Source organism: Theropithecus gelada, chromosome 11 (assembly GCF_003255815.1).
Source record: "Theropithecus gelada isolate Dixy chromosome 11, Tgel_1.0, whole genome shotgun sequence".
NCBI classification, from domain to species: Eukaryota; Metazoa; Chordata; class Mammalia; order Primates; family Cercopithecidae; genus Theropithecus; species Theropithecus gelada.
In genome coordinates, this window is record NC_037679.1 from 22,065,046 (window position 1) to 22,081,166 (window position 16,121).

At 43.1% G+C, this 16,121-nt stretch overlaps 1 protein-coding gene across 1 annotated transcript in view; it reads right to left on the minus strand.

Moving 5' to 3' along the window:
* The window catches only part of PPM1H (protein phosphatase, Mg2+/Mn2+ dependent 1H), a 288,777-nt gene extending 274,357 nt beyond the window's left edge, over nt 1–14,420 (minus strand). The window contains exon 1 of the mRNA XM_025402759.1: nt 13,727–14,420. Within this exon, the coding sequence (XP_025258544.1) occupies nt 13,727–13,971 (245 nt within the window). The 5' untranslated portion in view covers nt 13,972–14,420. The remainder of the gene's footprint in view (nt 1–13,726) is intronic.
* Between the last annotated feature and the right edge of the window lie 1,701 nt (nt 14,421–16,121).

Genomic DNA, 16,121 nt, shown 5'->3' on the forward strand with positions numbered 1-16,121 from the left:
GCCAGGGTAACACAGTGAGACGCCATCTCTAAAACAAACAAGCAAACAAAAACCTGACTCTGCTTAAGTAAAACTTAGGTAACAAACCTCCCAAATTAAATTTTAAAGGGGACTCACATAAAACCTCACTTACGATTTGAGTCCCATTACTCAGAATTCCTAAGTACATTTCCTTACTTCTAAGTAGCTACTGATGTTAAAACACATGGGGTATTTATTAACTTTAGAAAAAAGAAACATCACTACATAAAATGTACAGATTGGTTTTTAAGACATACAGGCTTTCCAAAAACATTAAAATATTTTAAAATAGCAGTGTAGTCCAAAAATATAGTAATTTTGACAAGGTTTTGACTATTATACTTAGGAATGCACATATAGTAAGGAAGTATAATTTTAAGAGACTACTATATTCAATATAACTATTTTAAAGTACTGTTAAATGTATCCTTTTATGCAAAACTTGATGTGCCAACATGCCTTTATTCAATATAAAGCCTCTTGAAAATTAGTTTCCTTTGAGTAATAAAACACATTTAATTCACTTATGTGGCATTTTGTTTATGGGGATAGGATTTTTTTTTTTTTTTTTAATAATTTCACACAATGAATGGTCAGGTTTAATGATTCAGTGATGGTCACCAGGGTCATGGGACAGCCTGCGATTCTAAAGTAACTTGATTTCTCTCTGGGGTTCATTTTCTTCTTTTACTGAACATAGACAACAGATGCTTACCTTTAAGCATTACAGACCAGGGCCTTAATAATCATCCAGAGCTACAGAGATGCAAGTTGGTGTTCCCTTATTCTTTCTCCTAAATATGAGAGCATAAAGTCCACAGAAAGAAAATACAGCTAGGCAGTTAAATTTCACAGCCGTTTAGAGAAAACTAAGTCAGAAATAGTATAACAAAGGAAGCACTATGGATTCATGTTTCAGAGGACCCAGCTGATCTGATCACACCAGAAAAAGAGCAGCTGAGCAGGTACTCTGCTTTCCCTAGGTTGTCTAGTGGACAATCTCTACTTCAGACGTATGGAAAACACAGTGATGTCCTGATTCATCATGAGCACTTTTCAGGTAACACATTCTGAAGTCTTTGTTGAAGAGTACTCTTCAGGGAGCATTCCTGCCTGGCCACCAGCTGAAAAGAGGAGTGATTCAAGTTTTTGGCAGATTTCCTAATTTAATTAAATGGGAGCATAGCAAAGAGATACTTTTAAATTTGACCCCATGTGAAGCTCAGCTATGTGGATGCTAAGTTATGGGAAGGTTATCAATTGAGCAAGCAATTGCAGGGGCCACTGTTATAAAACTGAAGTCTGAGGTGGTCCCTTCCATGCACAAGGACCCAATTGCTGCTATTTTTCTCAACTGAGGATGTCAAAGTCACTCAAACTTATTTTTTTATTTTCTATGGAAAAGAACTTAAAAGCATAAATTAAGGCCACTGCACTAAAAAAAAAAAAAAAAAAAAAAAACCAGCTTAGAGATAACTCAAGACTGGACTGATGGACAGATAAATGGGTACACAGACAGGTAAATGATAAAGCAAATCTAACAAAATGTGAATTACAGAAGCTAGATGGCGGGTATATACGTGTTAAGTCTACAATGGTTTCGACTTTTCTGCATGTTTGAAAATTTTCTTTTTTTCTTTTTCTTTTTTTTTTTTTTTTTTGAGACGGAGTCTTGCTCTGTCACCCAGGCTGGAGTGCAGTGGCCGGATCTCGGCTCACTGCAAGCTCCGCCTCCCGGGTTCACGCCATTCTCCTGCCTCAGCCTCCCGAGTAGCTGGGACTACAGGCACCCGCCACCTCGCCCAGCTAGTTTTTTTGTAATTTTTAGTAGAGACGGGGTTTCACCGTGTTAGCCAGGATGGTCTCGATCTCCTGACCTCGTGATCCGCCCGTCTCGGCCTCCCAAAGTGCTGGGATTACAGGCTTGAGCCACCGCGCCCGGCCATTCTTTTTTTTTCTTTAACAAGACGGAGTCTCACTCTTGTTCCCCAGGCTGGGGTACAATGGCGCGATTTCGGCTCACAGCAACTTCCGCCTCCCGGGTTCAAGCGATTCTCCTGCCTCAGCCTCCCGAGTAGCTGGGATTACAGGTGTATACCACCAAGTCTGGCTGATTTTTGTATTTTAAGTAGTGACGAGGTTTCACCACGTTGGCCAGGCTGGTCTCGAGCTCCTGACCTCAGCTGATTCGCCCACCTCGGCCTCCCAAAGTGCTGGTATTACAGGTGTGAGTCACTGCGCCTGGCTGAAAATTTTCATAGTAAAATGCTGGGGGAAAAAATAATTCCGAGTTATAATCACAATAAAGGAGGCAGCAGGCCCCACTGTGAAAAACCTCAGCCCTGAGGGCAAACACTTGGTTCCTGGCCTAACTCCAGGAACTCACAGAGTTTAGAACTGGAAAGGGCATTGGCAATCCTCTAGGGCAGGTAAAATACATGATTTTATGAGTCCATGAAAATTTAGAAAAACAGAAACAATATCATACCTTTTTCATAAAACTAAAAGTATTTTATTTAAAAACTGTTGTTTTGCTGAGGTTATCTGCCTCTATGATTCTGGTTTTAAAACTCCTTTATTTCATGAAACACTGGTGATGGTAGATGACAGATTTGATTATGTCCACGCTTGGCAAAATAAAAAGTTAATAACCTCATGTCAGTTTTCTCAACATTTTTGAAATGATAAAAGGTTACAAAATAAAAATTCTGAGAACTACCAATGCAGTTCAATGACCCCATTTTGTAAGAAGAAACTGAGGCCCAGAGTGGGATTAAGTGGGGCAGTAACCAGCTCGACAACTGTAGGCAGTCACCAACTCAAAGGGTCAAAAAGGTGACTCACTTAATCACAGCTGGGATGCCTATCCAAGGAATAAATCCCAGGTTACACATACAGGGATGGAAGCCCCTTGTAAGAATCACCCACATGGCTGACTTTTCAGTGCTGCCATTGGTCTTCTGAACATAATCTCTGTCAGCTCAGCATTTAGAGTGAATTTCTTACAGAAATCAGTTTCTGAATTTTGATGTTAGTCCTTCAATCATGCTTGCACAAACATAGGTAAATAGTGACATAATACAAGCACATAAGGAGATGTGAATTTACTACATTCGAGACTATCATCCACTGGTCTTATTTTTTCTAAGCTTTTCTCATAGCCAAATTGCCGGCACAGAATTTTATGTAGAATATTCTGAAAAAACAGAATACATTTTCTTTGTAAGCTAATATTCAGGGAAACCCGAGATGACATTTGATAACAATACAAGCAGCAGACTACAAAACGTGAGATTTCAACTGGTTCAAGAAATGCAATTAGCTGGGTGTGGTGGCTCACGCCTGTACTCCCAGTGCTTTGGGAGGCAAAGGCAGGTGGATCGCTTGAACCCAGGAGTTCAAGACCAGCCTAGCCAACATGTCAAAACCCCATCTCTACCATACAAAAAATTAGCCAGGTGTGGTGGTGCGTGCCTGTGGCCACAGCTACTAGGGAGGCAGAGGCACAGGAATTGCTTGAACCCAGGAGGCAGAGGCTGCATTGAACCTGGATCACACCACTGTACTCCAGTCTGGGTGACAGAGCAACATTCAGACTCTGTCTCAAAGGAAATGCACTCAATAAACCTGCATTTAAACTACAAAAATAATATAAGTAGATGAATATCAGATTAAAACCATGTCTAATAAAGGGAAAAAGGTAAATATCTTAGACTAATTAAAAAAGGGGAAACTATAGAAGTTGAACTTTTGTTTTATAAAATAAACATCCATTCACCAAATATGTCTGTCATTACCCTACCTGCTTAGACAAATGAGATGAGGAAAAGAAATAAAAATAACAGCGAGCAGGTGGGGTGCAGTGACTCACGCCTGCAATCCCAGCATTTTGGGAGGCCAAGGTGGTCTCTTGAGGCCAGGAGTTCAAGACCAGTCTGGGCAACATGAGGAAACTCATCCCTACTAAAAATACAAAAATTAGCCAAGTGTGGTGGGACATGCCTGTAGTCACAGCTACTCGGAAGGCTGAGGCATGAGAATTGCTGGAACTGGGGAGGCAGGTATTGTAGTGAGCCAAGATCGGGCCACTGCCCTCCAACCTGGGTGACAGAGCGAGACTATCTCAAAAAACAAACAAAAATGAGCAGAGCTCTGGTGTATCATACTAGCCAGGTTTATACCCCTGTGACCAAAGAGCTACATCATCTTATATTAATATGTAATACTTATTTATTGGTACAAATCTTCAAGCCATATTTAGTTCCAAAGCTGGCCTGAGTCTTTATCCCTTCTATGGCATTTTTGGGACAGTTTTGAATTCCTAGCCTAGACAGCTCCCCAAGGGCTGCAAGGCAGGGCAGCAGGCATATTCAGACACAATCACTATTTGCCTGTTGACACATTTGTCTATTTGGTCATTTCATCTGTCTTCTAATATGTGCCTGAAACAAAGAAGGTACTCAAATATCTGTTGACTAAGTTACCTATAGTAGTAGAATCTTCTAAACTATCTGCCCAGCCCTAACTACCACCACCTCCCTGTTTAAAGAACTGCCCATTCTCAGGGGTAGGTCCTGGCAGCCATATTTAAGATTACCTATGTCAAAGGTGGACATCTGAGACAAACTGAACCAATTGGAGTCTCTCTCCCAAAAATTCAAAATTGGAATTGAGGCCACAGTTGATGTGGTCTGGTTGCTTGTTGGTGGCATGGAGAAGTCACCTGTGCCCTGGTGAAAGACTGAAAGAATGGCCACTTTGTTGCTGGCTAGCTTTCCAGTTCAGGGTTCCAGTCCCTTGTAAAATCCAAGTTGTTCCTATACTTGGGTTCTATAAGACAGTTGGTATCTAATTACCATTTCTTTCCCCACCCCCCATGCCCCGAAGTTAGCTCAAAGGCATTTCTATGACTTGCAACTAAGGACTGTAAGTAGCTAAAAGGAGTAGGATGGTTATTCTAGTACTTTACATGTTCTAAGCCTGATATGAAATAGAAGCCATAGAGGAGAAATTAGGTATGACCACCCAAATATTAAATTTTGCATTGCAAAGAAAAAAAAATGAAGTTAAAAAATGAACATGTTAGAAAATATATTACAACATGATAGGCCAAGGGTGAATAGCCTTAAAATATAAAAAGCACTTATAAATATGAAACATTATTTCAACAGAAAAATGAATATAAACAGGAAAATCATAAAAAGATCTCTAAATAGGTTGGGTGCAGTGACTCATTCCTGTAATCCCAGCACTTTGAGAGGCCGAGGTGTGCAGATCATCTGAGGTCAGGAGTTGGAGACCAGCCTGACCAACATGGAGAAACCCCATCTCTACTAAAAATACAAAATTAGCTGGGCATGGTGGCGCATGCCTGTAATCCCAGCTACTCAGGAGGCAGAGGCAGGAATTGCTTGAACCCAGGAGGCAGAGGTTGCAGTGAGCCAGTGAGCCAAGATGACGCCATTGCACTCCAGCCTGGGGGACAGAGCAAGACTCTGTCTCAAAAAAAAAAAAAAAAAAAAAAAGATATTTACATGGCTAATATCTGTGACATATAAGTATATACATCTGTTTATTCATTTTCTTCAATAATCAAACACAGATTACAATGAAGTATATATCATCTATCAGATCACTGGCAAATATTAAAAGGCTTAATACTAAAGTGGTAGATACTGCTGGCTGCAGTGTGAATTGATACAACGAATCTGATAGGTATCACAGTTGTGAATGTGCATAGCTTCTACCCAAGCTTTCCATGTCTAGAAGTTAATCATAAGGAAACAACTGGATGAGCTGAAAAAAACACATGAAGATATTCACTAAAAGCCTAAAAGTAAATCTAAATGTTCAATGGGAGATTCATGAATGAGAAGCCCTTCAGTGGAATATTACGCAGTGGACATAATAAGAATATATGGGCCGGGTGCGGTGGCTCAAGCCTGTAATCCCAGCACTTTGGGAGGCCGAGACGGGCGGATCACGAGGTCAGGAGATCAAGACCATCCTGGCTAACACGGTGAAACCCCATCTCTACTGAAAAATACAAAAAACTAGCCAGGCGAGGTGGCGGGCGCCTGTAGTCCCAGCTACTCAGGAGGCTGAGGCAGGAGAATGGCGTAAACCTGGGAGGCGGAGCTTGCAGTGAGCTGAGATCCGGCCACTGCACCCCAGCCTGGGCGACAGAGCAAGACTCCGTCTCAATAAATAAATAAATAAATAAATAAAGAATATATGTTGGAGGCCGGGTGTGGTAGCTCACACCTGTCATCCTGCACTTTGGGAGGCTGAGGCAAGAGGATGACCTGAAGTCAGGAGTTTGAGACCGGTGTGGCCAACATGATGAAACCCCATCTCTACCAAAAATACAAAAAATTACCTGGGTGTGGTCATGGGCACCTGTAATCCTAGCTTCTCCGGAGGCTGAAGCAGGAGAATCACTTGAACCCAGGAGGCGGAGGTTGCAGTAAGCCAAGATCGCACCACTGCACTCCAGCCTGGGCAACAAGAGTGAAACTCCGTCTCAAAAAAAAAAAAAAAAAAGAAAAGAAAAGAAAAGAAAAAAGAATGTATGTTGGAGAGGGGTCCATTATATATTCTTAAGTGAAGGAGACATGTTAAAAGACATGTAAACATATGATCAGCTTTTATTTTTTAAAAAACATCTATATAAGAAATCAGAGAGACCTAATCTAAAATATAAATAGTGGCTAATGAATTATCAAACATTTTTCATACCTTTTACTAGGTTATGTTTGATAATTTACTAATTATCAAACATTTTCATACCTTTCATGTTCTTCATACCTTTTACTAGTCTATATTATCTGAATTTCCTATAATGAGTATCTTATGGTTAAAAATGTTTTAAGTATTTCATTAGACACAGTGAGAACCCACCAAAGGTGGGAGTTTCACAGAACTGGACATGAATCCAGGATCTGCCACTTAAAAAGCTTTGTTACTTTGAGCAACTTACTTACCTACATTGCATTCATCTCATTAAATCCTTACACGTAAAGTGCTTAGTACAGAACCTACACACAGGACTAGCTCAACAAATGACTATTGCATTTAGCAATTTTCAATGCCTCTAATAAAGTATAAATAGGAATGATCCCATTACTATGTGGTATATGGGAGATGGGCCAAACAAATCAAATGCTATAGCATTCTTAAGCTAATAATTTGCAAAGTATCTACTGTAGTACCAAACTGGAAAGCTAGGGAAAACCACTTATCTGAAAAACAGCATGGGAAAGGCTCCTCAACTCTTTGCCATAACATTATGTTGTATAATTAGGTTCAATCCTGCTTCTTTTGCACCATAATTAAGGGCATCTGCTCTCCTTACATGGTTAGTAGGAAACACAGTCAATTATGGAAGGTCACAGAAGTAATGCAGATAAATCAGAATGAAAATCATAGTTAAATAACTGCAGTACCATCTACTCTCTTCCCCTTCTCCTCCATCTGCAAGGATGACAAAGATTCTGTCCTCCACCAAACTTTACTCAGGCCTCTCTTCTCTGCTAGGCCACAACATTGGCCCCAGTCCTGTTCCTTAAGCAAGAATCCTGTTAAGTCAGGCTAGTAAGAATCCCCCAAACTTGATGTCTGCTCAAGTTCCTCATTCCCCACCTTTGATGTATAAGTCTTTGGTCTGCTTTCAGCAAGAATCCTGCTAGGTCAGTTTAGTTTGGTTTAATGTCCCTGCTGAGTAACTTTCCATTCCACTGACCCCTCACACTCTGCTCTTTGCCTACAAGTACCAGCTGTCAATGCTGTATTGAGCTGGGTTGTTTTCCTATATTGCAACAGACTTGAGTAAAGTCTTCCCTAGCACTGTAACAAGTGTCAGAATAATTTTTTTTCTCTAACAGCAGCTGAGGTCTTGGGCCTTCAGGTACAAAGCTAATCACAAGCTGGTTGGAAAAAACAAGTTTGCTTCCCTAATGTGACTTAAAGCCTCCAAATACTGAGATTCAAAATTACCCAGAAGCATTAAGACATTAAAATCAAAACAAAACCCCTGGTGCTGGTCCCTTTGAACCTTAATAGTCAATTTCATTTTAATTTAATTTCAAAGGAAGTACAAAAGGAGGAAGGTTATGCTATAACATTTTCTTGAGGATTATGACTATGTCTCATTACATTATGAACCCAGCATGGGACCAGTGCTAGACACATAGTAGGACTGCAATGATTTCATCAATTGAGAGAAATAATGGAAGCAGATGAATGATTATTTCCTGAAAAATGATAGCATAAATTCAAGGGGGCAAGCTAATTAATCCTCCCTTTAAATTAGGCAAATCACAGAACTATAAATGCACCAGAGTTTATTTCTACCAAACACTGAGAATTAAAAACAACTTTTGTGAACATTAATGTATTTTTAGAAAACAATTCCAGTATGCAGTTTTAAAATTTCAACTAGTACTGCTGTAACCTTAATTAAAAGCACTGTATAGTGGGCTCATATCAGAGATGTGGATGTCTACCTAAACTGGGACTGAAACATATAGTAAACACCCCCCTGCATGGTTAAACCCTTTGCCTGAAGCATCACCAGTCCTTGAAAGAAGCCAATGCATTTCCCTAAGAAAAGAGACATCCCCAGGACTTCACCTAAGGGGGATGATTTCTTTATAATGTTATATCTGAAATATGAAGGAACGCTTAGCTGTCTGCTTTAAAATAGGAAATTAATACCTTTTGTAAGTCACCAGAATGGTAGCTGAAATAGCTCAGGCTACTCTGGACTTCTAACTCATCTGCAAATACCCTCACCCACTTCTTTTTATCCTTACACAAGAGTAGAGAACCTCGAGTTTCTTCAGTTGCAAAAGTCAAACAGGAAGTTTCCAAGCAGGAGTTCTGCAAAGAGGTATCAGTAAGAGGGGCAGGTAAGCCAGGAAGGGTTAGAAGGGAAAAAGAAAGGCCAGGGGATTTCCGAGCTTTGGGGCAAGAAAGAAATAGTGAGTTTTGTGTCATCACCACCACCCAGCCAACTAATGCCATTTATTGGTAATAAGCAATTAGTGCCAATGACCCGAGGAGACAGACAGCCTGCAGAGTCCAAAACAAATCCAAATACTTGTAGGCTGTTGGCTGGATTTAAATAAGGTTATTTCATCAAAAATTTCATAATTTTCAACTCTGTGAGACATACACTTGTATGATATACATTTAACAGATGCTCTCAAAGTGGCTTTTTGTTTGTACTTATGTCCAGGGGTACTTTTATAAGAAATAGGAAAAAAGTAATAATTATAGTTATAGCTATAACCTAAGTAAAATTAGCTATACTTATGTATTCTTTCTGTACAAGTAAAGAAATGTATCACTGATAAAAACCTGAATATGATGCATTAACATACAGAATACTCTTGCTCAAAACCACAGCACATTCTTTGGCATTCCCTACGGCTGTAGTTTCAGGCACAAATTCCATGTCTGCTGGCATCTCTAAAACCAACTGTTCATCAACAGGATAAAAATTGGGCAAACAGGTAAAAAAAGAAAAAAAGCCAAAATGGGTTCCTAACCCATTACAAAAATGAACCAACCTCCACGTGGGTGGTATTTAAGAGAAAGGAAGTAGGCCGGGCGCGGTGGCTCAAGCTTGTAATCCCAGCACTTTGGGAGGCCGAGACGGGCGGATCACGAGGTCGGGAGATCGAGACCATCCTGGCTAACACGGTGAAACCCCGTCTCTACTAAAAAATACAAAAAACTAGCCGGGCGAGGTGGCGGGCTCCTGTAGTCTCAGCTACTCCGGAGGCTGAGGCAGGAGAACGGCGTAAACCCGGGAGGCGGAGCTTGCAGTGAGCTGAGATCCGGCCACAGCACTCCAGCCTGGGCGACAGAGCCAGACTCCGTCTCAAAAAAAAAAAAAAAAAAAGAGAAAGGAAGTAGCTGCCCCATGGTCTCTGGGTCAGACTGTTGCTCCCCAAGGGCTTTATCAAATGAGCAGACCAAACAGGCTCAGTCACTGATTTCAAAGCCAAACTTAAAACTTGCTAATGCATGTTTTTAGAAAGATTTTAGCTTAGTAGATGTTATCTATAACTACAATGCTTTACAGAGCTTTACAACCTTGCAAATACCCCTTAGCCAAGTGGCTAAACTTTTCAGCTATAATGGGAAGCTTTTCAAGAGCTGGGAAATTCCATCTAGGACAATGCCAATGAATACTGAAATGAACAAGCATCTTCAGTTTCTGCAACCTCAAGTCTAGCAGGGATTGCTTACGGCTAATTCTCTAGTTCTATAACCTATAGAGTCTCTCTTCTTGAAAGGGTTTAACAGTAAGTGGCAAAAGATTAGACCATTTCTTCTTAATTTTTCTACCATCTCAAAGGGTCAGTCATCAACATTAACTCATTGACCAAAAGATGTCAATTTTTCCTCCCAAGGAAGGCTTGGAACCTGACTCACCTTCTAGAGAGATAAACAGATCACTTCTGATTCAGGCATTAGCTCCTTAGCGCAGTTCTTATCACCACAATTTGAGCAATATTCCTACCTATTCAACCCCTCTCAGGTACCTTCTAGAACAAAGAGAAGACAATTTTCTTCTGCCAGTAAATCCTGTAGGAAAGGGCAGCATTACTGGTGGCAGCTTCTGATCACAGCCACAGTCCCTACTTGTCTTTCTCTTTCCTTCCCTATTTCAGCCATTTTGATCATTCAGGATGCATTTTTGCAGGAAGATAAACAGTTCAAGATATAAGGAAGTGGTGCAGTATAACATCTGACAGGGATAAAGGTGAGGAGAGATGGCCAAGACTTTAGTGGCTATTCCTAGGTACAGATGAATACATCATAACTTAATCCACTGTAGAGAATGAGTTTAGTGTTGTGAGTTCTGGAGTCAGACTGCCTGGGTTCACACACAGGCTTGACCCTGGGCAAGTTGCTTAATCACTCAGTGCCTCTGTGTTCTCAACTATAATATGGAAACGATAGTGCCTACTTCATTGGGCTTTTGTGAAAATCAGATAATATAAAACAGTATTAGCACTAAAGAGTAAGCATTAACTATGTTAGCTATTACTAATAGTATATATTTAAGAAGAATGAGGTAATTCTGTGTTTACTTGTGAATACTGTCAATGACACAGTGTTTTGTGAAAATGCTACAGACTAATATGCTTAGTATGAGTCTATTTTGAGAAAAAAAAACAAAACGCATGATATGTATTTATGAGGGCATCCAAAGAAGTCTGAAAGCCAAATATCACCCAAACACTGAACCCTCATTACTCCTAGGGAGTAAGCCAGGGCTGGGGAAGAGGGGCTGACTTTTTTTTTTTTTTTAATAGGTCTTTGCTTGAATTATCACACATGTAATTGCTTTTGCCACTAACTTTAAAATTTGTAACATTTTACGGTGGCCTTCCTAGCCGTCAAGTTGAATATCTCTCATGATTTATTCTAGGAAAAAGATAAACTCTTTAGGGATAAGGAAATGGAGGTCCAGAGAGGATGGGGGGAGCCCTCTAAGCACTCTCTCTTGCGTGTCTCATTGCATCCGGTGCCTACCATAGGCATGCAAACATTCTGCAATTCGTTCTTTCCTTTCCCTCATGCTTATCTGAGGCTTTCCGTTTACTGTCAAAACGGCTTCCACCTTCAGTGTTTCAGTATCTTCTTTCCTATCTCTCACAACTTTCTCACCATTGCCTGTTTTTCCTTCTCGCCTTGACAGGCGCCCTCGCCCTGGGAAACTCACGGGAGTGGGGACAGATCTCGGGCGTTTGGCAGGCACAAAGACCCCCACCTACACAATTACAGGACGGTGTATGCCTCCAAGTTGCTTTCTGTCTCGTAAAGGGTCCAAATGTGCTTTTTCTTTTTTCTTTTTGAGACTGGGTTTTGCTCTTGTTGCCCAGGCTGGAGTGCAATGACGTGATCTTGGCTCACTGCCATCTCTGCCTCAGGGGTTCAAGCGATTCTCCCGTCTCAGCCTCCCGAGTAGCTGGGATTAGGGCATGCGCCACCACGCCCAGCTAATTTTTGTAGTTTGAGACAGGGTTTCTCCATGTTATTCAAGCTGGTCTCGAACTCCCGACCTTAGGTGATCCGCCCGCCTCGGCCTCCCAAAGTGCTGGGATTACAGGCGTGAACCACCGCGCCCGGCCCAAATGGGCTTTTAAATAACGTTTTTATTTCAGTTAAGAAACAGTGTTTGGTATGTTTGGCAGGCACTTTTTTCTCCTTTAGGTCTTTCCTTACACAGGTGTTTAATTTTTGCTTTGGCTTTCTCTTGGAAATTACAATGCTATTTTGTACCTTCGCCACCCACAACGTTCTTTTCCACGCTCATCTTTTATGAAGTGTTAATTTTTACTGTCTGAGCTCCCATCAAGCGCATTTCTGCCTCCTCACTTTCACACTCCAATCGTCTAGCCCCATTTATACGTTTTCCATTTCAGCCCATGGAGAAACGCGTTTATAGGATGATGAGAGAAGGAAAGGAAAATTAGAGATAATAAGTGGAGTAGATTCCAAGCAGTCTCTCCCACCGGAATCCTCAGCGTCAGGAACCAAGCCTGCTCGGGGGTATCCAGGCCACCAGAACAGGGTCAGCGTCAAGGCGCCCAGGCGTTGGAAGAGCTGATTGGTTCCCGGACGAACCAATCAAGCAGCGAGGCCGTGCACGGATAGGGGTGGGCTAAAATTACCGAGGGGATGGGGTTAAAGGAAAAGGCGCAGGTGTGCCAGGCACCAGGTTTTGCGTGCACGTTTGCACCCCCTGGTTCATTAATAACCCCGAATTCTATTCTAAATGTGTCCTAGTTTTCCCGTTTCCTACAACTGAGGTAGTAGACAGAAGGGAAAACGTTACTTATCTTACCATTCATAAGATGGTTATTAATAGTTAATGGAAAAGTGGCCATGGAGCTGGGGGAAGGGCAATAAAATCCTCCACCTCTCCTTTCCCGGTTCCACTCCAGATCGTCAACCTGACTCAGTCGGTTCCTGAAATAGCTGATCAGTCAAACGCAAGCTTAATCACCAAAGCGGATTACGAACATGTTATATTAGACAGTTGGAATAAATTTCCCTCTCCCCAAGGACTGAGGGAAATAGTACTGGCATTTACCGAACGCGCAGCATTTTACTACCTGCTAAAGGAGAAGCGAAGGAACTCGCGGGCTGAAAGTGAGAAACTGAGACCTTCGGAAATGTACAACCACGCACTCAGACACGGCCACCTCCCGGAATCGGACACAAGCTCCCAGGCGCAGTGACATCTCCTCTAAGCCTCCACCCCACAAACTCTGCATCACGCGGGGACGCCAACTATATTTTGGGAGGGTGGGAATAGAGATAGCAGATTTTCCTAATGTGTTTCAAACTTCAGCAGAGCTTTTCTGCCCTTTTTTTCCCCCAAGTGACAGAGACCCCGGATTCACAGACCTGTCTCACCTTAGCTTTCCCACGGTCCAGCGCTGCCACCCACCCCTCCACCACCCATACCGGGGCTGGAGACGCCGCGTCCTTGGGTTGGGGGAAGAGGGAGTGGGGAGAAGAGGGAAATAGCCAGTGTAAGTAAAGAGCTCCCCGCCGAGGCCTGGACGCCGGCAGCTAGTGGAGAGCCCTGAGGCCGAGAAGCAGGGAGAGAAGAGGGCTGGAACCGTGCGGGGAAGGGCCGCGAGGAGAGCAGGGGCGCCGCCGGTGTCGCTGCACTCACTCTGCGTAGCCAGTGGCCCAGGGCAGCCTCCGAGTCTCCTTGAGGATGAGGATGGGGCGGGCGATGTGATCGGCGCTGCACTCCACCTCGTCCTGAGACAGCCCCAGGAACTCTGGCCGCCCGTAGGGGAAACGCAGGGGCAGGTCCGAGCCTCCGCAGCCGCCGCCGCCGTGCTCGGAGCCTGAGCTGCCAGCCATGATGCCGCCCATGAAATTGGCCACGGCAGATTTCACTCGAGTGAGCATATTACTCCGGCGCCCGACTGCAGCGGTGCGAGCAGGAGGCGGCGGGGGCCGGGCGAGGCGCAGCGCGGGGCATGCAGGCTGCGGTGGGCGCCTGGCGCACGGGGAGCCGGGCCGCTGGGACGCGCCGCGCGCGGCTCCCAGAGCCTAGTGCTGCAGGGGGCCGGGCCCCGGCCTCTCGTGCTCCGTGCCGCGGCGGCAGCCGCCTCCCCACGCTACACTTCCGCAACGGAGCGGCATGGAGCGGGCCGGCGGGGGGAGTCACCGCGCGCTCCAGTAGCGACCAGGCAGCTGCAGTTGCAGCAGGTCCCTTCCCCGCCCCCTGCACTCGGCTCCAGCGTGCGCGGAACTGAGCCCACCCGGCGAGCCCGCGGAGCCGCCGCGGCTGCTGCCACGGCTACCGCTGCCGAGTCATGTGATAATCAGGCTGCAAGGGCTCAGGCTGCTGCGGTGACCGTTGGTTAGCCCCTCCCCTGCCGGCCCGAGCGAGACTCGCACCGGGATCGTGACCTCCTGGGGGAGGGGGAGACCGACTGGGTCTGTACCTGCCGGAGGGAATGGGGGCGCTGTGAGCTGGAGGCGGTACAGGTGTTAGGGGCTGTCACGTGGAGCCGGGCAGCCGGGAAAAGCGTTGAAGAATCCACTCCTGAGGAATGCTGCCTTCACCCTCCAGAAAGGAAACTTTGGGAGCAGGAGGGGAAAGGGGAGACAGGTGCAATCAGGGTGGGACGCTTCTAAGTCCTGCCGTGGAAACCAGCAGTCACTGGGTGTAAGAGATTTTCAGGGCTTAAAAATAAACAAGCCTACACGGATTGCATGAGGATTATTAAAAGTTTTTCCCTAAGTATTTGTCGATTTACTTTTCTTTTTATTACCACTGTATGCATCACTATCTATGAAGCAAATCTTATTTTGAACCCAGAATAAGCTTAATATACAAGAAAAAAGATCTCTTGAGAAATCAGACGCTGGTCTGAGGGCAGTGGTATTTACAACTAATTGATCACAGCCAGTTACAGATTTCTTTGTTCCTTCTCCACTCCCGCTGCTTCACTTGACTAGCCTAAAAGAAAAAGAAACAGGGACTGTTAGTACTTAATTGTTAAATAAATTTATACAAGCATTTTCCTCCAACGTAGCAACAAAGGTATCTTTTCAAAGTTACCTTGTTTACTATCTAGACAAATAAATGCATTTTCCTCCAACATAGAAACAGAAGTATCTTTTCAAAGCTTACCTTGTTTACTATCTAGACACTTAAATGCAGTCCTATTTTAATTTTCTTAATTCAGGACATTGTTGCAAAATTATCTATGGGCACTTACAAAACGAAAGAAGCTTAAGTAGAACACAGCAACTCAAATGCTAAAGTAAAAATGAATAAATACAATGATGAAACATTTTTGGCGATCGTATGTTAAAACAGAAAACGCGTCTTAAAAACTGAATACTTCATCAAGGCTAACATTTCTTAAATACTGGCTTTTTGCGGGAAGGGAAACTTTGCAATAGGACATGTATCCTGTGTTACTTATGCAGTTATGCACCCAACAGCTTGCTCTGAGTTCAACAGGGAATGCAGGCCCTCGTTCTTCCCAGCCAGTGTTTGGGAAGGAGAGTGGCCCAGGTGTTGAAGGAGAAACCAATTCTTTGAAGAGGAATTGTGAATCAAGGAGTACTTGCTGTTAGGTGAGGCCTGGATAAGCCTCACAGATATCTTTTCTTCAGTATGTATAATATTCTTTTTAAAAGACATTTTCCCGTTTGACTTTTTCATGTCTAGATATTCTAATTTACTAGATACCAAATAATTATGTAAAAGATGGCAGTGTTTTAAACTTTCAGTGAAATGCCACTCCTATCAATGAAGTTTTAAAATCATTTTTTACACAACATAAATGCAATTTTATCTTAGCCCCTTTTCTTCTTATTATTTGGTGCAGTCTTTTAAATGATGCAAGATATGTCTTCTTAACCTTTGCTTGGTTAAACTGCAAACTCCTGAATGGGAAATCTCTGATTATATGGGTGGTGGTGAAACACTGAACATACCACTTTCTCTGGTATCCATTGAGTCTAATATAAGCTTATAATCGTCTTTTTAAGAAAACTTTTGTTGTAGAACAACTACCTTTATCATTGTCTCTCAGATA